This window comes from Microcebus murinus, chromosome 14 (genome assembly GCF_040939455.1).
Source record: "Microcebus murinus isolate Inina chromosome 14, M.murinus_Inina_mat1.0, whole genome shotgun sequence".
Classification (NCBI taxonomy): Eukaryota; Metazoa; Chordata; class Mammalia; order Primates; family Cheirogaleidae; genus Microcebus; species Microcebus murinus.
In genome coordinates, this window is record NC_134117.1 from 17,630,247 (window position 1) to 17,657,673 (window position 27,427).

Consider the following 27,427-nt stretch of genomic DNA (forward strand, 5'->3'; position numbering starts at 1 on the left):
AACACTGCTTCACATGTTTTATTTTGTTGTACATTCTTCTCAAACCAGGTTCATTTTTCCAGTTTTGTAGAAAAATAGATGTTCCAGCCACCATTTACTTAACTGTCTAGTCTTTAAGACCAATCAATATGTTCCCTGGAAAGATGAATAAGTCTTATGACTGACTCATTTTTTTAAAAATTCTTTAAGACAAAGAAATAACTTTTCTTTTTTTTACTCCCAAAGCACAGTATTTCAACAGCAGCAGCCAACATGGGGTTTTAGCAGCTTTACTTTACCCCCTAAATAAAGCTTTGTATAAACCAGTGATTTTACTACAAAAAACACTGTCCTTGAAAGAAAGGAGTGGCAGTCAGACATCAATGCAAAACTTGGAATGATTAGGTCATAAACATGGCACTTACAAAAGGTAGCTTATTAGAATATTCCACATAAGAAGAGGTTACTTTGTCCCTCCTTTCCCCCTCAAATAAAAGAAAACATTTCCTTTAAAAATTCCCCTTAAATGTAAGTTTATAAAATTTCAGAAATGCCTTGTACCCAAAACAAGTGCTTAAAAAAAAAAAAAAAAAAAAAAAAAAACCTGTGCTAACAACTCTTACAATTCAGATATATATTTTTATAACACCTAAGACTGCAAGAGTTCTTATATTCAGTAGCTCTCTGGTTTAAGACGACCTCCATCTCCTTCGCTTACAAAACGCTTTCTGCCCCTGTAATAAAAAGAACAAAAGAAGTATGAAAACAGATACAAATTCTGACTATAGTCACTGAAAAAAACCTTGGTGTTTTCTGGTTACACATTAAGTTTTGAAGGGTTTTTTGTGGTTTTTGTTTTGTTTTTTTTAAAGAATGCCTCTGATTCCTTTGAAATAGACTTTTTCTGCTATACATCTTAGCATAAAACATCAAATCAACAGCAAATCTGAGTTTTTGTTTCAATAAAAGCTTAACTGTTGAAGTAAGTTCATTATCCAAATGGAGCCATGTAAAAAAATTTTTAAATGTAAAACTAAGGCAAATATCTTATTTAGAAATTCACCTACGCCGTAACACTCTGAATGTGCCAGATCTCATCTGATCTTAGAAGCTAAGCAGGGTTGGGCCTGGTTAGTACTTGGATGGGAGAAATTTAATATTTATTTCTACCACATTATTATTTGAAAGTTAAACAGTAAGACAAATAGGAAACACTAACATAATTTAGAATCATGCAAACTGGAGCTATGGAACCTATCAAAATACCCATTTTTAACTACTTTTTAAAAATTATCAGCTATAGAAAAACCACAACTTCAATTTGAAAAACAAATCAGAATCCAACTAATTCCAGCCTGTGCCCTATTTTAGGAATCCTATTATTTCAAACTCAAGAAGCCCTGCTCTATAATGTAACCACACTCTAAGCTACATGTAGTGGCAATAGCCCAGGAGGAACAGCTGGCCAGTATCCTAAAGCAGTAAGTGGGAAATGGAGCTTGGGCAGGATTAGCCTTTACTCTCTGACCCCAGACCAACATGCACAAGCATGCTCCCATACAATGTGCACTCCACCCAAATAAACACAAAGTTAGACAACAAAATTCAAAGCTGTATGGTATACACAGAAAGTCTAGGTATCCCCTCAAATGACCCTTAAGAATAAAGCCACAATAGAAATAATTAGACTTTCAAACAGGCTGAAAAACTTTTTAAAAGCCAATGCGCCAGGGTGTTGACCCCTTTTCTTACTAAAGCTAGGTGAAAACCAGCTACATTTTCTTGAACTTAAAGGCTTCAGACTATATATTTTGAGACCAAGATACAGAATGAAGCAGTCAATAGCAAGAAGCCTTGCCAAAATTGATGTTTTCTGTTGTATACCACTTAGCACATCGGTACACAAATGGTGCTATCACCAAGCTGAGGTCTACATTTCTAAACATTTCTAGTAAAGCCATAAACTGAATCTCTCATTTTTTAATTCTTTTTCTCTTAATGGCTTCTAAACTTTATATAGTGAAGGATCCTACCAGGAAATACTTTCCTGAAGTTTAATTCTCACAATGCACTTAATACTCAAAGCTTAGAAATCTTTTCAGGTAAAAAATTACAAAATATGTATATAAAACTGATCCACACAATAAGTTTAGCTATTAACAAGCATTTACACACATTATAAGCTTCATCATTAGATTTAACAACAACAAACTTAACAACTCTTTAAGAGTTACATCTTAGTAGTGCAAATACAAAACCTCAAAAGAAATACCCACCCACCCACAAACACACTTTCTAGTGAGATAGGATCCAATTAGCCCCAATTCTGGCTCCTGTGAAGCAGCAAAGGAAGCCACAGAGTACAGGAAAGGGGCTAGATCTTTGAAGCCAGAAAAGGTCTGGATTCATACTTGGCCTCACCAGCTGGCTGTGTGACCTTAGAAAAGGTATATTACACCCCCCTAAGTCTCAATTTGCTCATCTTATTAGTGATAATACCTACTCTAAAATAACATTTAAACTACTTTATAACAAAGCCCAGTAAACAACTGCTCCGCAAAATCAGTTTCCTTCAAATGAACTTGGACTTCATGAAGTAGTCTTGCATAGATTTACAAAGTGGCAAAAGAGATGCTTCTTACTTGTCAATGACAAAGATACTATTATTTTTCTGACAGAGTTAGAACAATAGAAAACCATTTTAGCCTTCACCAGCAACTCATCCAGTATTTTATATTGAGAAAGTAATATTTAAATAATGTACCTTGAAGGACAAAGATCTCTGAGTTGTTTGGAAATTATTCCAGCCTGAAAACATTCTTCTACAAATCGCTCGAGCACAGAATATGAATGTGGGACATCCAGATTAATGTCTGGAATTTCATTATAAATTCTCTCATAACCCTAAAACAATGAAATTACATATAGAATTGTTAGCCCATATAAAATACATGTCATAAAACAATCCATCACTATGTCATCAATCTATGTTTAAGGCCAATGTTCATATGGTTAAACTGAAGTTAGATTTGATCCTTGAAAAGTACAGAAAGTAGCTTCGTGAGAGAATGTTCTCTTTGAAACTAATCTCTCAAAAGAGCTGGGGCAGACATCAGATGTTGAGCAAATTCCTTCCTCATCTTCTTTTCTATATACATTTACTACCTTTTAAAAAAATGCAAGGCAAATAAAGAACCTCACTAAGACTTCAACAACAATACATACAATTTTAACTAGGAAAAAAACTTTAAAGTATAATTTCCTAAAGGTTCAGGTTTCTCTAGAAACAAAATACAAATTATTATATATTAGAAACTGAATTCTTGAGGTAGAATACACAATCACATTTTTAAAAATAGGTAAAAATCCCAGTGAAGTTATTGTCAAAGAAATGGTTGCAAAAGGTTCAAACCTCAAACACTACCACTAAAAAAACAAAATGTATAGGCATAATGTTAAACTTAAACTGTCATTCTTTATTCAATTATATATTAGCCTAAAAGTTGTTCAAAATAATGTTATACTTACTCTTTTCATTTGGTCTATAGTAATGGTAGAAGACTTCCAAAGGGATTTTAATAAATCCAAAATCATCTTGAATGTATTTTCTCCAGTTGATTCTAAAACCATTACAATAGCCTAAAAATTGAATGAATGAATTTTGGTCATTAATTCAGATGAAAAACTGCTCCTAAAATGTGCCAGATGCCTTTTCTCTAATTTGTAATTACTATATGATTTTATAATAATGAAAATTTAAAAACCACTTTCTTCCTTAATATTTTTAACAAGAAAAACATGTATTTGTTATTAAAGAAGCATTAAGTCACTGTGGTACAAAAACGAACATTTAATAATTCTCTTTGGTATGGCAAGGTAATCTTACTTCATATACAAGCTCATGGTGAAAATGAGGTACTTCCAGTTCCTTAAGGCAATGTTCAGCTTCAGATATGTCTCCAGACAGTAAATATTCTTTCAGCAGCATATCAATCTATTAGATTTAAAAGTTGAGATGTGTTAGAATTCCTGATTTTTAAAAAAACTTTGCTTGCCTAAAGGATTATTTATCCTCATGTCAATATATTACAATGATGAAACAGCAGATCACAAACAGCTGTCTAAGAACATATAGACTTGACATGTACTATAACATTTTTTTCATAGTTAAAAAATAAATTCTCAATTTTAAATGGTCCATAATTATGAAGCAAATACAACACTTCAGTGTGCCTGAATAATCACTGAAATCTAAGAGTAGGTTTATAATGTCTGTGGCCTGGGTTATGACCATGATGATTGAAAACAAAGGATTATAAATACCACTAGAGGGCCCCTAACTCAAAGTCTCAATATGAATTTTTAAAGCAGCATAAACTATTTCACTTCTATCAGGATGATCTGAATAGTTAAGTACACTAGAAGCCAAAGGAAAAAAAAATGAGAGATGATAATGGGGCATTACTGGACAGGGCAGAGACTTTCATATAGTTTCTCTTTTCTCTACAACTGAGGATTTGAAACCCATCATCTAAAATGTTCATCAATATTCATCTTCCAGTTGCAGCTAAAAAGACAAGTCTTGACTTCCCTGCTCAAACTTATATAATAATATCTTTGGCTCTAGAGAAAAAGTAGGAAAAGTTTTGCAGCAAAGAGCTTTAACTAGAAATGTTCTTCCCTATATATTGCCTCTTAAATCACCTTTGCATCTAAGTGGCACTCAGTGAGTACTGACAGACTGAATAAAATAATCTATTTAAGTATCTTCTACTTCCAACTTCTAAAGTGTATTTTCATAAAAGGTAAAAGAAAATTTAATTGCTAGAATATGTCTTGATGAATAATTCCTATTATCATGCTTTAGGAAAATAAATACTTAAATATTTTTATAATTACAAATTAATAAACAGCCATGTATATTACTCAATTACAAGAAACGACAGTGATCTAACACCGCTTATATTTTCCTGGATTGAGCTTGAGCCCATTATCCAAAGTGAGGTAACACAAGATCGGAAGAATAGGCTCCACATGTACTCACCATCAAATTGGTACTAACACTATGGTGCTCAAATGGTAGTAATATTTTCCAGGGATTAGAGGGTTGGGGGAGTAAACTCACAACTAAAGGACACTGAGCATTGTAGAGGGGAAGGGCATGCCTCTAACCCTTGCTAGGGAGAGGCAAAAATATAAAATATAACCAAAATGTTTGTACTTTCAATTTCCTGAAATTAAAAAAAAAAACCCTCAGTGTTCAGGTGAGTTTGGAAAAAATAAAATTTTGGAATACTGGTAAAAAAATAAAATAAAATAAACAGTCATGTGTCATTTAATGATGGGGATACATTCTGAAAAATGCATTAGGTGATTTTGTCATGTGAACATCACAGAGTATACTTACACAAACCTAGATTGGTATAGCCTTTGAAATAGACTGCTCCCAGGCTACAAACCTATACAGCATGTTAACTGTACTGAATACTATATGTAATTGGAACACAATGGTATTTGTGTATCTAAATATATCTAAACATAGAAAAGGTACACTAAAAAATGGTATAAATTATGTAAAAAATGGTATACCTGTATAGGAATCTTAACTATGAATTGAGCTTGAAGGACTAGCAGTTGCTCTGGGTGAGTCAATGAGTGGTGAGTGAATGTGAAGGCCTAGGGACTGTACACTATTACAGACTTTATAAACAATGTATGCTTAGGCTACACTAAATTTATAAAATAAAAAATAAAGTAATTGTGTTATGACATTACAATGGCTACTACATCACTAGGCAACAGGAATTTTTAATCTCCATCATAATCTTAAAAGACCACCATGGTCCATTGTTGTTAACCAAAAATTGTTAATGTGGCATATGACTGTATTTGTTATTTAAATTGTATTAGTTTTAACATTTGCTGTGGTAACTTTAAAAAGCATTTCCCCATGGGTTCCATACTTTTTGAGAATGATAAATTACAAATACATGTATACATTTCTAAAAGTCTTCTTTGACCCAATCCTTCCTTTCATGTATATGAATATCCAAATAATGTCTATGTAAAATTCATATTGGTAGTTTTATTTCAATTTTCATCTTGTCTGTTTTTTATTGAGGGATAATTCACATACCATAAAACAGTTTAGCAGTTTCTCAAAATATTAATTTTGAGGAGTATTACACCATCTTGACAATATTAAGTCTTCTAATCCATAAACGTGGAATATCTTTCTGTTTAAGTCATCTTTAATTTCCTTCAACAATGCTTTGCAGTTTTCAGTGTACAAGACTTGCATTTCTTTTGTTAAATTTATTCCTAAGTATTTTATTTTTGATGCTATTCGTAAATGGCAATTAATTTCATTTCAGATCATTCACTGCTACCATATAGATATAGAATTAAATTTTTTACACCGATTTTGCATCTGCAACCTTGCTGAATTCATTTTACAAGTTAATAGTTTGGTTTTGGTTTAGGGGGGTTATTTTGTGGATTCATTCAGATTTTCTATATAGAAATCATTGTCATCTGGGAATAGATCACCTCCTCCTTTCCAATCTGGATACCTCTTATTTCTTTTTCTTGCCTAACTGCCCTCGTATTTTGACTATCTTTATACTTCAATTTTTCTAATAAGTTTTTAAGAACAGATATAGCAATCATGACATTACAAATACTGACTCATCTATTTTAATATATATGAAAACAAAAATAGTCAAGGCTAAAACTATATTTTGAGCTCCTTAGAGCTCAAAGACCAAAAATAAAAATTATAGTCACATGAAAAGATTATAATAAAAAATCAGAAGCACAAGAACTATAAATCTTCTAATTACATGCCTTTTCTTAAAGATCTGCAGATAAGGAGATTAAATAATTCTTTGGTTTCTTGCTATAGAAAACCACATTACAGCCAGAAAAAAATCCACACGGAATATATCTGGCATTTTTTTCTTTTAAAGCATGTATATAGGTAGTGGACTTCCTCAAAAAAATGTACCATGCTGATCTAACTCTAGTGCTCATAATTTATAACTTATGATCTGAGACTGTCCAGTTTCAAATTGCTCATATAGTAACAGATATTTATTTAATAACTACAAAATGGGAAAATCTCATTTCTATAGCATTTAAAAAATTTTAAATACTAATAGAAAAAGATTTCAGGCATTCCTCTGAAGTTCATTCATAGCCTTCTTATATTAATAATTATTCAAGACAACACAACCTCATTTTTAAGTTGTGGAAACAGTAAAAATTTAGTAACAATTATATAATTATCATATAATTTAGAGTAAAATGGTATAAAGCCAAATATAAAAGGATTATTCAATTTTCCATTTGCAGCTACAAGACTGAACTTACTTTTGTCCACAAAAATACCAGCTAGTAGCACAGTTTATTTCTCTCAGAGGAAAAATACAAATTAAGTTAAAAATAATACCTAATCATTACCTCTTTAACAAGGTGATTGACAGATTGCTGCCCACCTCCAGAGCCCCACACGCTATCTTTACGCTTTCCACCTTTAGACATACTCAGGAGCACGGTAGCCTTATCCAGAGCAGCTCTACAAAAAAAACAAATTCAATTTTGGTACATGAACATGCCTGAAGTTTATCAAATTATGGATAAAGTTGACAAAATCCCATATGCACTAAAATCTTTCATATAACAAAAGCAATATAAAATTCAAAACTTTAAAAACCCTTTTTCACAATAAAACATAGGGAGCAAAAAAAGTTGATTCTCATGTTAATATTCTCATGCTCTATTACTTCCATATCTCATTCAAGAAAAATCAAAATATATTAAAAATAACTGATCTACAGTGAGAAAGAACATGTCACATATAACTTTACCTACATCCATGCCTTCCCACCCAGGGAGACTACTCCACTATGACCTGAATTAGCCGTAGAAAACTAAGTTAATATCCAGACCTGAGAAAACCTAAAACGTGCTAAGTCCACGTCTAAGTCTCCAGGAAGTTAAGAAAAATCATATAGCATAACTCCCAAATATCACCTTTTAGCTTACAATTAATTTTATCAAAGAACAAGAGTGAGAAAGACATTTTCTAAAATATTTCTACAGTAGATAAATACAAAATAAAATTGTAAATCAGGCTCCTCTGTTAATCTTGTCCATCTTATTAGACTATTAAATAACTGCAGAATGTTAGAACCTCAAGGGACTTTAAAGAATATACTATACCCAATGCTTTCATTTTATAATAAGGAAACTGAGACCTAGACAAGAATGGCTTGACATGAAGGTAATTAATGGGTTAGCTATAACTCAGAACTTCTACGTTATAGTACTGTCCTCCCCATTATATACCGCCAACAATCTCCCCATTTTAACAGTGGAGATACAGACAAGTCATAAATAGATGTCCACAATGTCTGATTAATGCAAATGTCATTTCAATAGCCTCCTCCAGAAATTCCCCCATTATGAAATTCTAAATAGGAAAATTAATTTACTTACCTAGCCTGTACACAATCTACAGTTCCTTTGTAACTATCAATGTAAGTATTACATAAAATTCCATCTCCAACAGCTCTAGCAATAAATTGGCCCACCAACTGTAATAGGAAAAAAAGAGACCTACATAAAAAAACCTAAAATAAACTTTTATAGGACACAATTTCTAAATGTATAAATTATGAAGACTGGCTGAACTACATAGTCAATACCTATAAAATGCTGGAATATCCAAAAAACACCAATTAGTAGTTGTTAGTTATACCTGGCATACACTCCCATCTTTTAACCTTCAAGTTAAGTGCCATCAGAGTGGGGCCCACATCTGTTTTGCTCCCCATTGAATCCTCAACACCTTGCACACTGCCTGATACATAGTACATGATCAAAAGTATTTGTTTAAATGAATGACTTAAGGTCAGGTGAAGTCCCTTTTATAAAAAAAAAGACCATGGACTACGTTTTTTAAAAAAAAAAAAAAACTGTCCATGGAAGGACAGTTAAATAAATTTATCTTATGGAGAAAAACACTGTGTAGAAATATTTATTTGAAAGTATATTCACAGTACTAACAACATCAGTGCCCAATAATAAGATTTCTTTAAGAGGTACATACATAAGAGGATACACTTTGTGGCCATAGTGAAAGATACTAACTTTGATATTTGAATAATAACAATTTCACATTTTCAAAGCTACACAGGGAAAGTCTTATTTATGACTATTTACCCTACTTTAAAAAAAAATCTTAGCTAATAAAACAGCTTAATTACATATAATAGTGAATATATATATATATATATATATATATATATATATATAAAAACCTAAAAACTACACAAAGCATGGGGGGGAAAGTAGGCTATAAAACCAAATTTATAATACGATGAAGACTGTAAAAAACAAGAACAGCAGCTAGGAAAATATACAACAAAATGTTGGCTATTTTTGTCTAATGGGAAATGTGCGCCATTTCCCTTTCATCTACTAAAATTTCCTAAAAGCGTGTATTATTTCTATAATTGAGAGTGTAACTGGGAGGAATGTAGGATAGGAGATGGGGAAATGAACAAAAAGACTACTCATACAAACCTGTGGTGCTCTAGGAGTATCCAATGCTAATTCAGGTAGATCTTTCAACAATTTATCAAATGATTTTTCCACATCATTTGTGCTCATTACTGTCCCACAAAGGTCAGAAAGAAGCTTAGATGTCATTTCTCTATGACTAGCCTTCCCCTCCAATGCTAAGGACACTGCCAACACTGGTACTCCACTTTTCATTTCACCAAGATTTAAATCTCTCAGCATTTCCTATTCAAAAAAATAAAATGATTTAAAAAAATTTTTTAAGTATGTGACAACTTGTAGTTTAAGAAAATTTTACTTTTGAAAAACCAAACTTTTATCTACATCTATCTTTACCTCTCCCTCTTTGGAAATAATCAGAGATGCAGTCATATTTTGGGATATAGGATAAATACACCTTTTTCTGCATATAAATTAGATATTGCTCCACTTTGTCAAGCTTTAACTACTTGAACATCACTAAGTTCAAGAATGTGAATTACATTGAAAACAGTCATACATCACTTAATGACATGGATATACTCTGAAAAACTTGTCATTTAGGCAATTCCCTCATTGTGCGAATATCAGAGTGTACTTATGCAAATCTAGATGGTATAGCCTACTGCACACTTAGGCTATATGGTATATCCTACTGCACCTAGGCTACAAACCTGTACAGCGTGTTACTGTACTGAATATCGTAGGCAACTGTAACATAATGGTAAGTATCTGTGTACCTAAATATATCTAAACATAGAAAACGTGCAGTAAAATATGGTTATTATTATCTCATGGGACCATAGTCATAGCTGCAGTCCATCCTTGACCATAACGTTGTTATGTAGCTCATGACTGTAGTTCATTAAGCTACATATTACTAACCCAGAGTTAGTTAGCAGCTAACTCTCCTTTACTATCTATTATTTCTAGGAATATTGTTTTATGAGCATTTATAGAGAAATTCATTTTACGTTATCTGAAGTTGTTTATACTCTTTTATTCAAAGCTTTCTCCTCAAACAAAAATTTACTTTATATTATTCATGTAAAGTTTAACCCTTTGCACTCAGATGTCAAGTGTGACTTGACACGGTCAGCATCGGTAGCAGCTCGTATATCAAGCCACACTTGACACGTAGTTTCATGCGGGGGGAAGGAGGATTTTTGTCTATTTTTCCAGTATCTTTTCTTGTTTTCATTAGCATGAAACGACAAGTAAAATGTAAATGCAGAGATGGTACGCTAACTTCCAGGGGTAGATTATTATCGACTAACTTAGAGCAACGTTTAGATGGAAAGCTCCATATAATCACACCTCACCCTAACAAAAAACACAAAGATTATGTTGTTTGTTCTAACAGAAAAAATCAAAGGAGGAAGAAGAAAGATGATTTATATTTGCGAAATGTGTGAATGTAAACCAGGTCTTCATGTGGGTGAATGTTTCAAAAAATATCACACAATGAAAAATTATAGATTAAAATTACTCTTTGAATGTATCAATAATTTGAAATATAAAAAAATCCAAATAAATAAGTTTATATGAAAAGAAACTCCAGCTTTTTATTCTACTGCCACGCTTTGTAAAACCTGGGGTATTTAAAAAATTAAATCCCGAGTAGAATAAAGGAATCGAGAAAAAAGCGAGTGCAAAGGGTTAAAATGCGACCTTCAACCACTGTTTTTAAATGGGATTATTTGTTTTAAATGCTGGGATAAAGTTAAAATTTCCTATTAAAAATATAATAGCAGCAGCTAATGCTTATTGACCAATTATAATGTATCAGGCATTATTATATAACAGCCACTTTATATTTTATACTCAAAATAACCCTTTGTGTATTAAATTATCATACTTATCAAGCCCAAAACACAGAAAAATTAAGTAATGGCTGAGGGCATACAGCTGGAGTAGCCCAGCTAAAAGTGGAGTACAGGCAATCTAACCCTAGAGGCTAAACTATAACTCAGTTACTCAGAGTGCCTTCCTCTTTAATGAAAGTTTTCTTAAACTCTTTAAATCATGGTCTACTACTATGAGAGTGCCACAACTATTTTCACAGCCACCTAACTGGTGTCCTTGTTAGTAGTCTCTTCCAACTCCATTTCATCTTCCTTGACCACACTTTAACTCGTTGCCTTCAGACATGGTATTCCTCTTTCCTGGATAAGCCTCTTCAACCATTTGAACTAGCAAACTCCTAACCATCCTTCAGATGGCTCCAAATCACTTCTGCTATTGCTCTCCATTTTATGCTTCCATAACACTCTGCTCATACCACTACTCAGTTAATAGATACATAATATACAATTGGTCCTAAGCTAAATAGATACCCAGATTTCAACAGTCTCTGCCCTCATAGGATTTAAACTTTTCCTCCATAAGAGTGTTTCACATAGTTTAATAATCTGTTTACATATCATTTCCTTCACTTAACTGAGCTTCAAAAGGGCAGGAACCACCTATCACAAATTCTTCCACATGGTATGCAATCTACAAATATCTGTTTTATACTCAAATCTTACAAATCCAAAGATAAACTTCACAGTATCTGACAAATCAAGACTGTCCAGTCTGAATTTTGAAAATCTACAGGTTTCCTGAAGAGCTACAACTGTTTTACTTTAACCCAGTAATCATAACTAGGCCAGTAATTTAATTTCACCCTTCTAGATTTACTTTATGAACAATTCATAATTAACACAGTAAATATTTGCATACAAATTTACTTCAAAAACAATTCTCTTGGTTTCTGTATGCATTCTTTTTCAAATCTTTATATCAGTGGGGGGTTTTTTGTACAAAGATTAATTTTATCCTAATCCTGATCATTGGAATGACCATAAAAAAAACACAAAACTAAGTCAGATATTCTTAACTGAGTTCCTTGAAGAGGTTTCAGAGGGTCCATAAATACCCCAAAATTGCTAAAATTATATTTTATGCATTACAAAAGTAGATGTTATAAATTCATATATTATAATTATAAAAGTTGATTTATAAAAATATTGTGCCATTTTTCATGTAAGGAAATGACCCACAGCACTCATCAGATCCCAAATATATAAGAACTGGTTTAATGTAATGAGATTGTATTACATTTCTTACTTAGAAATTTGTTTATGCAAAAGAAAATGTGTAAACTTACTCAGTGATCCAAGATCACTCTAACTATATTTTGCTTAAACAGTCTTTTCTCTCTTATATAAATTAAATTATACTTTAAACTTACCGCAACTTCATTAGTATCTCCGTGCTCAAAATATTCCTGTATGATTGGTGTTAAAGTCTTCTCAAATGCTCTTTCATCCAAAGGCAAAACTACAGTTTCATAAACACAGTTTTCCTATGAGGGGAAGACGGAGAATGAGTTACAAAGAACAAAATTCAAATAAACAGAAATTGCTGTATAATTTTATATTTGACTGGTTAATAATCCTCATTAAGAGCACGATAAAGACATGCTACATGCTTTAACCACATATAAAAGTAGAATACATGTCACTGCTCTTTTACAAAATCTGAATACAATAAGCCAATATACAGATTAGAACCACTAACGACAGCAAAATATGACTTGCTCCCAACCCCTGTATCCTGTTAATTTTTTATATCTCTCTCAAAACCAATCTTCAGTGACCAAAAGCTTTATAATGGCTTCTTCCTATCATATATGGCATTTTCATTAAAATTTCACTTTAAAAAAAAAAAAAGGAAAGCAGGAACCAAAGCCTTCATGATTACTATAATAAAAGTATAACAAAGATTAATGTTGTAGTGACTGAAAAATTTCTAAGGAAAAGCGCTGCTCAACTAAAATTTCAAAAAGAGATTAATGTCCATCACTAGACCATCCTTTTCTCCCCTACAAAAAAGCTCTGATATGATTATCCCCTTATCCATAGGGGATATGTTCCAAGACCCTCAGTGGATGCCTGAAACCAAAGATAGTATCAATCCCTGTATGTATTGTTTTTCAATCTGATAACTAAAAAAGCTACTAAGTGACTGAGTGACCAACATATACAGTGTGGATATGCTGGACAGAGGGATGGTTCACATCCTGAGCAGGATGGGGTGGTACAAAGGTGGACACTGAGAGATTTCATCACATTATTCAGAATGGCACACAATTTAAAATTTATGAATTATTTCTGGAATCATACATTTAATATTTTTGAAATGCAGTTGACTGCAGGTAACTGAAACCTCAGAAAGTGAAACCAGGAATAAAGGGTGACTACTATATATTTGTAACTTGTGACAGGCTTCAATCTAACAATATACACCCAAAAAACCAAAATTTTTAGTAAAGATTCTACAGTATTTGAATCCTACTGGTTTTAATTTTTTTCATATTCTCTTAGAAATATTTCCATGTCCAACTATTAGTTAAAATAGGTAAATATGTATACACAAACAATACACAATGAAAACAACCTAACATATACCCTGATATTCTCCTATAATTCTCATCATGTCCTATCTGTTGCAAAGATAATATTTTTTTTAAAAACGTCATAATATCTGTAATTTGCTTCAAAATAATCCAAAACATGGTGGGACTGTGGAGGCAACAATAGAGGGAGAGTAAATGGATGTATAGAATGAAACAAGACTGTCTGTGAATTAATAATTAAAGTTGGTAATCCTGGGAAATGAATACAAACAAGTATGTTAATTATACTATTTTCTCTACTTTTAAATTTGCATTAAAAAATATTAGAAATTCACTGCAAAATCTATTAGAAATGTATCTCCTAATTATCTCTAGAAAAAAGACACACATGTCCCCAAAAACAATATTTATCACATAGGTGCCATTCTAGAAAGTATATTAAAAAGAAAACTAATATCTATTGACTCTTATGATATTCAAAAGAAGATATTAACTCAACAGAATTTATTGAAAAATGGTCAACTTAATAATACTAAGTGAATTTGTAAAGACCTACTTTTTTTTTTAGAGATAGGGTCTCACTCTGTCACCCCAGCTAGAATGCAGGGGCATCACCATAGCTCACCTCAAGCTCAAGGGATCCTCCTGCCTCAACCTCCTCAGTAGCTGGGACTACAGGCGCGTGCCCCCATACTGGGCTAAAAGACCAACTTTTGACTCACTTCAGACACCAAGAGAAAATTATGCATATATTATTATGAGTTAACTTTTGTTTCCTAATCCAAAATGAACTTTACAATCTAAAAATAAAGAATATATATGATTTTGATCAATATTGTGTGTATATATATGTAATTTGGTAGCCAAAGAGTATAAATATATACACATCTAATTTGACAAAAGTATGAGTAAATTACAAACATGAAGTCAAAAAAGTTTATGTGAATAAATATGAAAAAAAAAATAAACATTGATACCTGGTCATCATCGTAGTTAGGATCTTTCACATCCACCTCCTCTACATCATACACCTGTCCAGGTGTACCCCAAACGCCTTTGCCTCCTGCACCACCTGAAAAAGTTTAGAATTGAGAAAGAGCATAAAGTTCATAAATTTTATTTGAAATCTGAAATAATTTTAAGTATTCATATGTTAAACAGCTAAAAAAAAGTACATTAACTTCTATGCTTGCTTTTTTCCATTTTTCCCCCAGCAGTTTCCTTTTTATTCAGACCATTTTTTCAATAATGATTAGACTGTGTACATTTTATAATCTATTTCCAAAACCTTAATTTCAAATAGCTCATAAAGTTAAAACCCAAAAAGGCAGATGCTTTAAAATAAAAGTAAAAATGAATAAAAACGACAAAAAATAGCTGTATCGAGGACCTCGACAGAGATGATATTGCAGCTGAGATGGAAATTTTACCTGACATTTCTTGGGACCAAAACAAAAAGAAACATGTTGAGCCAGTAAAATGTACACAGAAAACTCAACAAAGGGGCTGGGCATGGTCGCTCACACCTGTAATCATGTGTCTCAGGAGGCTAAGGCAGGAGGATCACTTAAGGCCAGGAGTTCTAGACCATCCTAGGCAACATAGCAAGCTCCTGTCTTTACAAAAGATTAAGACGTCAGCCAGGCACAGTGACACATTCTTATACTTCTAGCTACTACAGAAGCTGAAGCAGGAGGATCTCCTGAGCCCAGGAGTTTGAGACTGCAGTGAGCTATAATTAAGCCACTGCACTCCAGCCTGGACAACAGAGTGAGACCCTGTCTTTAAAAAAAAAAAAAAAAAGAAAAATATTCAACAAGGGAAAAATCATTAATATTTAATAAAGAAACACAATGACCATCCTCAAATATTTTCAAGTCAAATACAGTAGTCTTTAGATATAAAACTACACATTAAACTATACTTTACAACTTGTAATATGTCCCAAATAACTGCTTTTAAGCATTAACAGCACTGAACATTCTTTCTACTTCTATGTATAAACCAACGAACAGAGGTTTAACAATTCCAAATTTCAAAGCTGCTTTTCTACATAATGTTACTGAAATGTTTTAATAAAGACCAATATATTATTTTTTAAAGAACCCTTACAATGTCATGAACATTTCTTTTTTTGGAAGTTCTTATTTTGTACCTAAGGTATAATCCTTGCCATCAAACCAAAACAAAACCTAGTAACTAGGTTCCATTTTGATACAAACAATGATTGTAGAGCCATTCAACAAAAATAATTTCTGGTAGATCACAAAATCATTTCACAAGAAGCCTAGGCTATAAATTGAAGTTCCCACCATTCAGAAGCTGGTGAAATCTCCAAATTGTATCAAAATCCTACTACAAACAGAAGCTGAGCAACGCCTCATTCAACAAATATTTAAGTGTCTACCAAGTGCTAGTCACTACTTCAAGGTGGAGATAAAGCTGTGAAACAGACCAATCCATTCCAGAACCCAAAATAAATAAAGCTAGAGAAACAAGGGACCAGCTCTATGAAAAAATTAAAATTCTGATCCAGACATTACCAATCAAATGTATATTTATTATTCTTAACAATGGATATAATCAGACTCATTAGATAAAAAGTATGATAAATTTCTGACTACTTTCAAAAAAAGGTAGGGAGTACATGCACAATTCATAACTGTGAAAACCATCAGTGTATATTTTGCTAGAGGCAAAAAAGTAAGTTCTGTTCAAGAAAACTAAATCTACTCAAACAAAAAAGGATCAACCTAAAGAAAAAGTCGGATCATCCTCAAATTATTACTAAGTAAAAACATAAACTGCAAAACCTTATATTATCACTGTTTAAATTTCTATCATTCCTAGAACAAGGAAATTGTAGTACAAAAACAAGACAATGTTTTCCACATTTGTTTCAACTTGTTTTTTTCAGATTTTTTGGGCATGGTAAATACCAACCTTTCTTTGGTAGTCCCCTTCCTTTCCCAGATCTGGATCGCCTATCTAGCAACCTTCCCTTAGGACTGGTTGGCACAGTTACTCCACTTCTAAGGGCTTCACTTCCATTATCACTGACTGAATCACCTCTGCCAGAGTCTCGGGATGAGTTTTTCCGTAGTCGCCTTTTTGCCTTGGCATTAATTTTAGCTTCATTAATGGAGGATGCTGAAATCCAATTTCCATTTATTTCATTCTTTATTTCCTCAGTCCCAGCATTTTCTTCATCACCAGAAAAGAGAGAGTCACTTAAATTATCAGGATCTTAAAGAGAAAATTAAAGAAAATTCTAAGTATCTACTATTATATGGGTATAGTCATAAGCTACATTAGGTTTAATCACAAATGAATTTATCATTTTTGTAGGTCAATAACAGTCACGTATTGGCAATTTCATAGAGTTCAGTCTAATAAATGGTAACTAAATAGGATCACTTTTTACATTATCAAGGAAAGTAAACCAAGGAATGAGTATTAATGAACAAAGTTTACTGAAAGAACCATGTCATTATATTGTTTAGATCATAAAATCTATGTTAATATCAAGACCAAATAAAACCTTTTGATCTTTGTGAGCTAAGAGAGTTAAGCAATTGGAGATATTAAGAAAAGATAAAGGATCTTGAAGAGATAAACTAGTATTTACAGAATGCCTGCTATTATTTATCAATCACTGTGCTGGACACTTCATCCTTTACCTACAAGTACGGAAGTTAATTATTATATTTAATAACATGTATACAGATAAGGAAACTAAGACCTAGAGTATTTAAATGACTTGCCAAACATCCCATGATCAATTATAAATACTTGGGAAATATTAGTAATCCAAAAGAGCCTGAAAGGTATTTGGCAAATAGGTGATCTCACATATGTTTCTTGAGCTGAACTGCTGATGCTTCCCTGCCTTCAAAATAAATTTTACTTTCAAGAAAAGCTATCATCTCAAAGTTCTAATTCATCTCCCCAAACTTGACTCATATTATTTATCACTTTCTGAAAATCTTTTCCAGCCTATTTAACATTGGTATATTAACCCCTAAAAGAGATCAACATATCTGGATTTCCTAATGGTCCCCCTATTTAGAATGTCATCCTTGCTGCTCGTGTGGTTATCAAAATCCTTTAGGATACAACCCAAGTCTTAATCCCTCTATGAAAACCTCCCTAACAACTCTAAGCACAGTAACACTAATGCTCACATACCGTTTGTTAAGTGCTGGGGATACAAAGAAATACACTAGTCATGGTTTCTTCTTTGAGGCTTATGACTTAGTTCGAAAAGAAAGACTACTATATAAAAAGAAATAAAAGGTATTTCTGTGATGAGTTAAATGAATGGGCAATAGAGTGAGATTCTGTCTCAAAAAACAAAAAAAATCTTTATAATTCTGACAAAAAGTATAAAAGTTAGGAGATTTTATACTTAAAAGTTTTATACTTAGGAATGTTTTATATTTAGGAAGTTTAGGAATGTTTTGTTTTAAACAAACAAAAACATTAAGTAGAGCCAAATTATCTCATTAGTCTCAAAAGTAGTCTCCCCTGCCTTCAGTCTTCAAACTATTCTCCAAATCAAATGGAGACTGATTTTCTAAATGGTGTCCTCACTGAAAACCCTTTAAAGATATTCTCATTATGCCAAAATGAAGTGTAAACTCCTTACCTTATAACTTAGGGTCCTTTATGATCTTGTGCCTGCTTACTTCACCAGAATCACTGCTGAACACTCCCACACCCAAGTAGTCACATTTGATATCACAAGTAGGAAATGGGGGATTAGTTTGGCAGAGGAATACAGAATGTATCAAACAAAAGAAAAAGTATAAAGTGGGAGAACAGCTAAGAAAATGCTGCAGTAATTCAGTCACAAGCTAACTGGAAAAAGGCAAGAATAGTAAACATGGAGTAAATAATGATGTGACACTGTGTTTTTTTTTGAGACAGAGTCTCGCTCTGTTTCCTGGGCTAGAGTGAGTGCCGTGGCGTCTGCCTAGCTAGCTCACAGCAACCTCTAACTCCTGGGCTCAAGCAATCCTCCTGCCTCAGCTTCCCAAGTAGTTGGGACTACAGGTATGTGCCACCATGCCCGGGTAATATTTTCTATTTTTAGCTGTCAAGCCAATTTCTTTCTATTTTTAGTAGAGATGGCATCTCACTCTTGCTCAGGCTGGTATCGAACTTCTGAGCTCAAACGATCTCCCGGCCTTGGCCTCCCAGAATGCTAGGATTACAGGTGTGAGCCACCGCACCCAGCCTAATGTGACACTTTTAAAGATAAAGACAAGGGGCTTTTAAGCAGAACAGATTTGGGATAAAGAAGAGAGAAAAAAGTTAAAAGTTTTTTCAGGCCAGGCGCGGTGGCTCACGCCTGTAATCCTAGCACTCTGGGAGGCCGAGGCCGGTGGATTGCTCATGGTCAGGAGTTCGAAACCAGCCTGAGCAAGAGCGAGACCCTGTCTCTACTATAAATAGAAAGAAAATTAATTGGCCAACTAATATATATAGAAAAAAAAAAATTAGCTGGGCATAGTGGCGCATGCCTGTAGTCCCAGCTACTTGGGAGGCTGAGGCAGCAGGATTGCTTGAACCCAGGAGTTTGAGGTTGCTGTGAGCTAGGCTGACACCACGGCACTCACTCTAGCCTGGGCAACAAAGTGAGACTCTGTCTCAAAAAAAAAAAAGTTTTTGCACTGGTGAGAAGCCGGTGTTAGGAGGGTGTCTTTGGGAACACCACTATAACTAAATTAGTAGTACTAGTAAATTGTAGTCTTGGCAGTAGTACTTATTACTACTGCTTCTTTTGTCATTACCAGTAGTACTACTGTTACCTATTAGATACTAGGTTCTATACTACCTAGTACCTATGAGATAACAGATTCTATACACGGTCTATAAGCCTCACAAAGCTCTATAAAGAAATTGTTTATCCTCATTTTGCAGAAGGAAGGTGTTTCATAGAGAAGTTACATTTCTAGAAATGATTGTGGCCAGGATTCAAAACCCACATTTTGAATTTCTTATGCTTGTAATTACAGAAAACACAAAACTAGAATACAACAGAGTGTTGACAGCTAAAGAGACATAAAATGAACAAGGGAATGAATGTAAAGAGAAATAAGCAAAAGATTAAGGGGAAGGAGACAGAAAGATCACACATCAGGCAAATTAGATATTGTTTTCATGTAAGAGCAGGTAGTTGAAAAAAACATTAAACATCTACCTGTAATACAGTGCTTTCATTATTTTACCATTAATGTGAACCACAAAACTGATCCAGAAGATAAAAGACACAGAAGTATGATAAAATATTTTAAACTGTCCCTTGGAGTATTATTCTATCTAAACATATTGAAATTATTTCCCATAATTTTCTTTTCTTTCAACTATTTTAATATCCTTTCAAATATGTTTGTGTGTCTGCAGCAAGCATTCATTCTCACACAGCATAATTTATATATCTGACCTTAACATTTTTTTTTTTTTTTTTTTTTTTTTTTTTTTTTTTGAGACAGAGTCTCACTTTGTTGCCTAGGCTAGAGTGAGTGCCGTGGCGTCAGCCTAGCTCACAGCAACCTCAGACTCCTGGGCTCAAGCGATCCTTCTGTCTCAGCCTCCCAAGTAGCTGGGACTACAGGCATGCGCCACCATGCCCGGCTAATTTTTTCTATATATATTAGTTGGCCAATTAGTTTCTTTCTATTTATAGTAGAGACGGGGTCTCGCTCTTGCTCAGGCTGGTTTTGAACTCCCGACCTCGAGCAATCCGCCCGCCTCGGCCTCCCAGAGAGCTAGGATTACAGGCGTGAGCCACCGCGCCCGGCCTGACCTTAACATTTTTAACCTGTTTATATCAATTGCTTTTTTATATTTTGCTATTCATATTCACCGAAGTTTTGTAATTCCATAACCACTACTGATCTGACTTTGAGAAAATCAAAATTAAAAGGATAAAGAAAACCTGAACACAGAATATAGTGACTTCAAAATTATTTTTTACTGTGTACTAAATTCCTTCTCTCTGAATTCTCTGACATCTCAATAGTATCCACTAACAATTTATATGACCACAGTACCCAACAATCACATTTTCAATTACTGATGTCCAGTGTGGTATAATTCAAATAACAATATTAGCACATTTTCATGTATTATATACCCAATATGCTTCACAGGCTTGACACATATGCATCATAATATTTTATAATAAGTTTATACAGAGGATATTTGTACTCTAATTTTACAAATGAGGAAACAATGAAGGTCAGAGTAAATAACCTACTTCCTCAAAGTAGCAAAGCTGGAAAAGGGAGAAGCTAAAATTAGAATACTAGTTGGCCTGACTTAAACTATTTGCTATAGGAAGAATTCATTGCAAAGAGGGTCTTGTTTTAGGCCTATCCAAATACTGAAGAACAGTTTTTTATCTTAATACAGTACAGGGCAGAGGCATCAAGAACAGGGTTAGAACTAGGTCTTAAATGCAGTCAGAAAACAAAAGCATAAATCTTAGAGCTGTGCTATCTAACAGAAATAAAACATGGGCCAGGTGAAATTTTAAATTTTCCAGTACTATGTTAAAAAGTAAAACAAAACAGGTAAAATTAATTTTAACATATTTAATCTAATATAACCATAATATCATTTGAACATACAATCCATATAAAAAGCTGAGGTATTTCATCTTCATTTCAATTCAAACTAGCCACATTTCACTTAACAACTACACATGACTAGTGATTACTGTTACACTGGACAGCACATAAAAGCAGCAATTATCTACATGTAAAATGTATTATTTTTGTTGTTTTGGGAGATAAGGTCTCACTCTGTTGTCAAGGCTTAAATGCAGTGGCATCATCATAGCTCACGACAGCCTCAAACACCTGGGCTCAAGTGATCCTCTTGCCTCAGCCTCCTGAGCAGCTGGGCATACAGGTGCACACCACCACCCCTGGCTAAGTTTTATATTTTTTATAGAGACTAGGTCTCCCTAAAACTGGTCTCAAACTCCAAGCCTCTCAAAGTGCTAAGATTGTAAGTGTGAGCCACCGTGCCACCCAGCCATATTCTTAAGGTGTATTATTACCATTCCTATCTCAAGATGGGACAAATTATCCATTTATAACCCTTAAAAAACATGTATTCATACAGCTATTGTATATATAGCACTCAGAAATAATTATGTTGCAGTTATTATAATAGTTGAAAAATATATGATTTTCTAGCATCAGAAGGTCTGTAAATAGAAAAATGGCAAAGTTTCAACCTTAAAAGTGTTTGTTCAAAGAAAACTGTATGTTGTACACAATAGTGAATTAAAATCACTGAAGAGGCCGGGCGAGGTGGCTCACACCTGTAATCCTAGCTCTCTGGGAGGCCGAGGCGGTCAGATTGCTCGAGGTCAGGAGTTCGAAACCAGCCTGAGCAAGAGCGAGACCCTGTCTCTACTATATAAATAGAAAGAAATTAATTGGCCAACTAATATATATAGAAAAAATTAGCTGGGCATGGTGGCGCATGCCTGTAGTCCCAGCTACTCAGGAGGCTGAGGCAGAAGGATTGCTTGAGCCCAGGAGTTTGAGGTTGCTGTGAGCTAGGCTGACGCCACGGCACTCACTCTAGCCTAGGCAACAAAGTAAGACTCTGTCTCAAAAAAAAAAAAAAAAAAAAAATCACTGAAGAAATAAAGCTGTAGCATTTATGAAACAAATTTAAAATTACAGAAAAGAGTTTTAATATCAATAAAATTATAAAGCAAAGAATTATCTAAAAATATACCACTAGGACATGTTCTCTATATTCAGATATTGTACAATCCTAACTCTTTGGAGAGATTATTCTAAAGCTATAAACACATTTTAAGCTGTCTTAAGTTACTCAACATTATTGATCATCTATTCCACAAAACCATGTTCACTTTTATGAAGATAATGTGCTACTGAAGCACCATGGGAAATAGGGAAAATACCATAGGTAATTTAAAATATATAAATTAGGAAAGATAGCAAAGATACCCATAATAATTTATACTGTAGAAACCACTAGCCCATGTGAGAATATTAATAAGTTCCCTATTCTTCTCCATTCTGTACTATATACTTTTATTATAAACAGTGGAGAATAAGAATATATATACTGTGAAAGGATACGCAGAAAAATAGAATGTGTGGTAAATTTCCATGAAAATAATCACAAACTTGATTTTAAAAATAATATGACCAGTTGTCGTATGACATCAATAAGATAGTATTTAAAGATAGTTTTACAATCATGTTTTCATAAACTAAGGAATGGCCTGAAGCTTGCTTACAAGTCAAGGTCCATGATGTTACTTACCTGTAGGGTTTACATTCAGTATCTGCTCATTTTCTACATCCATTGTTCCTTAATTTCACTTGCACTGATTAAACAAATTACCAAATGAAAGTGTTCCTTTAGAACCTATTTTTTTAAAAAGAAAAAAAGTTTCAGCATCTTCTAAACTGATATGATTAAGCTAAACTTAATTTACTTAAGTACACTACTAAAAAAAATTCAATTTTTAAAAAGTTCACTTTACTTTTCAAAGACAACTCACCCTAATTAACATTTGGTTAGAATCTTTTTGACAAATATATGAGTCAAAAAACCCAAATTCCAGTATGTGCCAAAGAACCCCTTCAACTGGAATTAAAAATTTGCTATACATTTTTATTTCAAATCAAAGAAATACCCACTCCCCCCACCCCATCTTTTAAGAACACCAAGCCTCAAAATTAATCTGATATACCTACAAAAGAACATTAATACTGGAGTACAGTTCTCTACCAAAGAATTATGAGTACTCCTCCAAAATACAAACATAGTTATGGTTAATCAAGAATATCACAAGATTGTGTGTTCACACTACAGCATATCCGAAAACAAATATACCTACCACTGCATTTCCTAGGTCTCTATAATTATTCTAATAAGACAGATTGTGAAAAATTTTAATCAGTGTTTTCTATAATGAGAGTATTATTTTTATAATCTGAAAAATTCACTTTTTTAAAAAAAAATCTGACCTATTTTAGAAAGGAATTAAGTACAATGACACAGCATTCCAATATTTTAGACCTCAGTCTCAAACTGCCTTAAAAATTATTAATGTTGGAAGGCTTTGATGAAATCAGTTATCTTTTGGAGAATCAGTGACACAGATCCAATGTAATTTGAAAGAAAGACTATCAAAATCATTTTCAAAAAATATATTACCTAGAGGGCATAACCAAGTAAAATTTCAGAATTTCTCTGGAAATATTTTTTAGATAGTGTTTTAGAGTATTTAAGGGCATATTTGTTTAAGTCATATAGGTTGGATGGAAGTCTTCCAGTCATTTACAACCATGTTGCTAATATTGTGCAACTTCCTCTGAAATACAAAACTCACGAATTAAGCTCAGCCCAGTGGTAGTCCCAGCTACCCAAGAGGCTGAGGTGTGAGTATCACTTAAGCCCAGGAGTTCAAGACCAGCCTGGGCAACACAGCAAGACTCAACCACAAAAAATTAAAAATAAAAATAAAATACACAAATTAGTGAAAATGCCTAATAAATTACTAAAAGGCACATTTTTTTTCCATGTAACATAACCTACTGTTAGATGTCATTTTAGGATAACAATGACATATAATGCCCCTGGGACTAAAAGGTGAAAGTGACTTTTAAATTCCTCAACATATACTATTTTTTGTTGACATAAGTTTATAGCCCTTTTCTCCAAAAAAATGGTATTTTGTGAAACAAAAACAAATACACCTTATGGTAAAATTATATGCTTAATATGGCATAGTCCTTAAGACTAACAAGATGCTATCATATTACTTCAGAAGTTAACAGAATGGTGAGCTCACTCTCTAATTCTATTCAAAGTAAACTCACATATGTGAGACTTGTCAATATCATAATTCCCACCAACTCTCGATTTAGGAAAAAAATCTTAAAAATACGTATATAGAGATTCACAGATATATGAACAAAGAATAGTTTGAGAATCTAAACATTTAGTGTCTTCCAAAGCTGAAAATGCTACATTCTGTCTCGTTTCAGTGTATGAATCACCTGTTATAGGAAAGGGATTATGTCACATGATATGTGTTTGAGTATTTTAACCTACAATTAAAGTCTTTTTCATTCTTGATGAAAGTATAATTTTTAAGAGAATATTTTCCGCAGAACCTAGCTAATAAAAGAAATGAAATTGTTACAACTGATGTTTATAATGCCCTTTATAATTCACAAAGAATTTCACATGTATCATTTCATGTACCTTACAGGACAATCTTGAGGTAGGTATTCCACTTTGCACACAATTAAATTCAGAAATGGTAGGTGATCTGTCCAAGTTGAGACAGCTGCTCAGTGGAAAAACCAGAACTAGAACCCAGTGCTTTCCAAACACTAAAAATAGTAATTATTTCAAACTATTAAACAGAAGACATTCAGTCAGGCAAAGAAAATTATCAGGTAATGACTATCATCTATAACTTAACTAAGTTAATTTATTAAGTAATCATAACAAAAAATGGTCTCATATCTCTTTAGGTAATGATAACCCCATCAGGAACTCAAGTCACAATTGACAGTACCAAAGATGTTTTAAAGGAGTTTAGAGAAGAATAAAGATATCTTTATGCTCTCACTCTCTTCAAAGTAGTAGGTTTCCCCCGATTTAAAAATCCTTAAGATTTTTGCCTCAAACAAGAAAATGTAAAGGAAAAAAATCTAAACCCTAATTCCTTCATACTAAGCTATAAAACATTAATTTCTAATAAGAAAACTATACATACATGTTAGAAAAAAAATGACGGTTGAAATTAAATATTGTTTCCTCCAGTGTGTTACACAAAAACATACAATCATAAGTATTCAATTGCCAAGATGTTCCCTAAAAGAGCGAGTCTGCCACCCTGGACAAAATCTATTTCCTGAGAAAAACCTCATAAATCACTCTGACATTTTGGGGAGTCAAGTTTAGACCATTTGTTAACTAGAAAATTACCTGTATTCATTCTTGGCCTACAATCACAGCTAATTGGCAACTTAAAATCTGCTAAAAGCATTCTACCACAATAATGTAAAAGTGAGCACTACAGAAAATATCCAAGGGGCATTTGTTTTTGCAGTCCTAACAATTATTTTTGCTTTCACATTAGTACTATAGAAAAACCAATTTTAATTCAAAGATGTCTGCTGAGATGTTAAGCAATTCAAGAAACCAATAATGAAGAGTATTAAAGGGCATAAACACCAAGTAGTAAATTTACAACATATCTTCAGTGCTTTTTTAAAAAAAAGCATATGGTGGTTTCCAAAAAGGCTTACATTAACAAGAATGCTAAAATTATAAAGATTCACTGTAAAAACACAAGTTAAAAACAGGCAGTAGTCCTTTCCCCACACAACCCCCTAGCTGCATTTTTAATATTTTAATCATCTGTAGACACTCCACAGTTGCTGGCTACGTAGCCTGTTCTCACAAGGGCATGGGGGACATGGGCGATATTGACGTCTGCAGACAGTTTTGAAGCTCTTGCAGAAAACCTTCCACGTACGTAACAGCACCAAACTGACAAACGCAGCCACAGCACGCGTTTCACAGAAAGGGGGCTCCCTTCCTGTCTTTGTTTTCTCTGGGAGATTATATTTTAACTGAAGTCAGAAGGGGACCCTTCGCCGGGGGAGGGGGGCGGCGAAGTTCGCGCAGGGCCGGGCGGCGGGCGCGCGCGTGGGCCCAACCCACGGCGGCCGGGCCTGCTCTCCGCAGCCCGCGCAGGCCGGGACCCCCGGGCGGCCGTGGCCTGGGCTCAGGGACGCGGCTGCGGGCCTGGGTCTGCAAACGCCGGGCGGAGAACCGTCTCCTCACGGGCCTCCAGGGGGCACAGGGGGGCGGGGAGGGCGCAAACGTTCCCACAGGATTTCAGTCCCGCGGGAAACACACCTCCCCACTCTCGCCCCCAAATTAAACCTCTGCCTGGGGGTGGGGCGAGGAGGAGCCCCTCTCCGGCGAGCGCCCCGCGCGCCCCGCCAAGTGGGGTCGGGGCGCCGGGAGGGGGCGGGCCCGCGCCTCAGCACTCTGGGCTGGGCCCAGCACGAGGGAACCCAGGCCGGCTGCCCGCAGTCCCGGGCGTTGGGGCGGGTGCGGCTGGACCCACGGGGCTGTGAGGCGGCGGCCGGACCCCCGCTCCACAGGCCCGGACCGACCCGGCCGCGGCCTCACGCCCCCTCCCCCTCCCAACGTGCGGCTGCCTCCGAGGAGAGACGAGGGATGTGGGAAAGGGCGCAGTCTTCCCGAGCGTGCGAGCCGCGCCCACCGGTACTGACCCCTCGGGCCACCGCCGCTGCTCGCCCAGGTCCCCGGTCTGCCGGCCCTGACCCCGTTGCTCTGCCTCTGCCGCCGCCTCGGAGCGTCTCTGGCCCCTCTCGCTCTGTTTGTTTTTGTTTTGTTCTACCCAGTAACACGGGGGCGAGAGGACGG

At 34.5% G+C, this 27,427-nt stretch overlaps 1 protein-coding gene across 3 annotated transcripts; it reads right to left on the reverse strand.

Annotated features, from left to right (window-relative positions):
• On the reverse strand, positions 1 to 27,427 carry PDCD4 (programmed cell death 4). Of its 3 annotated transcripts, XM_012771290.3 has the most exons (13): positions 27,274 to 27,380; positions 25,220 to 25,350; positions 23,267 to 23,371; positions 16,889 to 17,191; positions 14,923 to 15,017; positions 12,779 to 12,892; positions 9,568 to 9,789; positions 8,479 to 8,576; positions 7,441 to 7,555; positions 3,866 to 3,973; positions 3,508 to 3,618; positions 2,744 to 2,883; positions 1 to 713 (listed from the first exon to the last, which is right to left on the reverse strand). In XM_012771290.3, exons 3-13 carry the CDS (start codon positions 23,307 to 23,309, stop codon positions 653 to 655), a joined length of 1,410 nt encoding a protein of 469 aa, XP_012626744.1. In that variant the 5' UTR covers positions 23,310 to 23,371; positions 25,220 to 25,350; positions 27,274 to 27,380; the 3' UTR covers positions 1 to 652. The 3 variants fall into 3 exon arrangements, with proteins under 3 accessions (XP_012626744.1, XP_075865910.1, XP_012626734.1); XM_076009795.1 differs by lacking the exon at positions 25,220 to 25,350 and having other exon boundaries at positions 16,889 to 17,149; positions 27,274 to 27,427; XM_012771280.3 differs by lacking the exon at positions 25,220 to 25,350 and having other exon boundaries at positions 27,274 to 27,427.

Excerpts from the sequence above, each read along its gene's own strand:
- PDCD4 (XM_012771280.3), bottom strand. The coding sequence starts at position 23,309 with ATGGATGTAGAAAATGAGCAGATACTGAATGTAAACCCTACAG. Across the intron at positions 9,790-12,778 it reads GAGATACTAATGAAGTTGCG|GAAATGCTGAGAGATTTAAA; the intron begins GTAAGTTTAAAG and ends TTTTTTGAATAG. Across the intron at positions 714-2,743 it reads AGAGATCTTTGTCCTTCAAG|GGGCAGAAAGCGTTTTGTAA; the intron begins GTACATTATTTA and ends TTTTTATTACAG.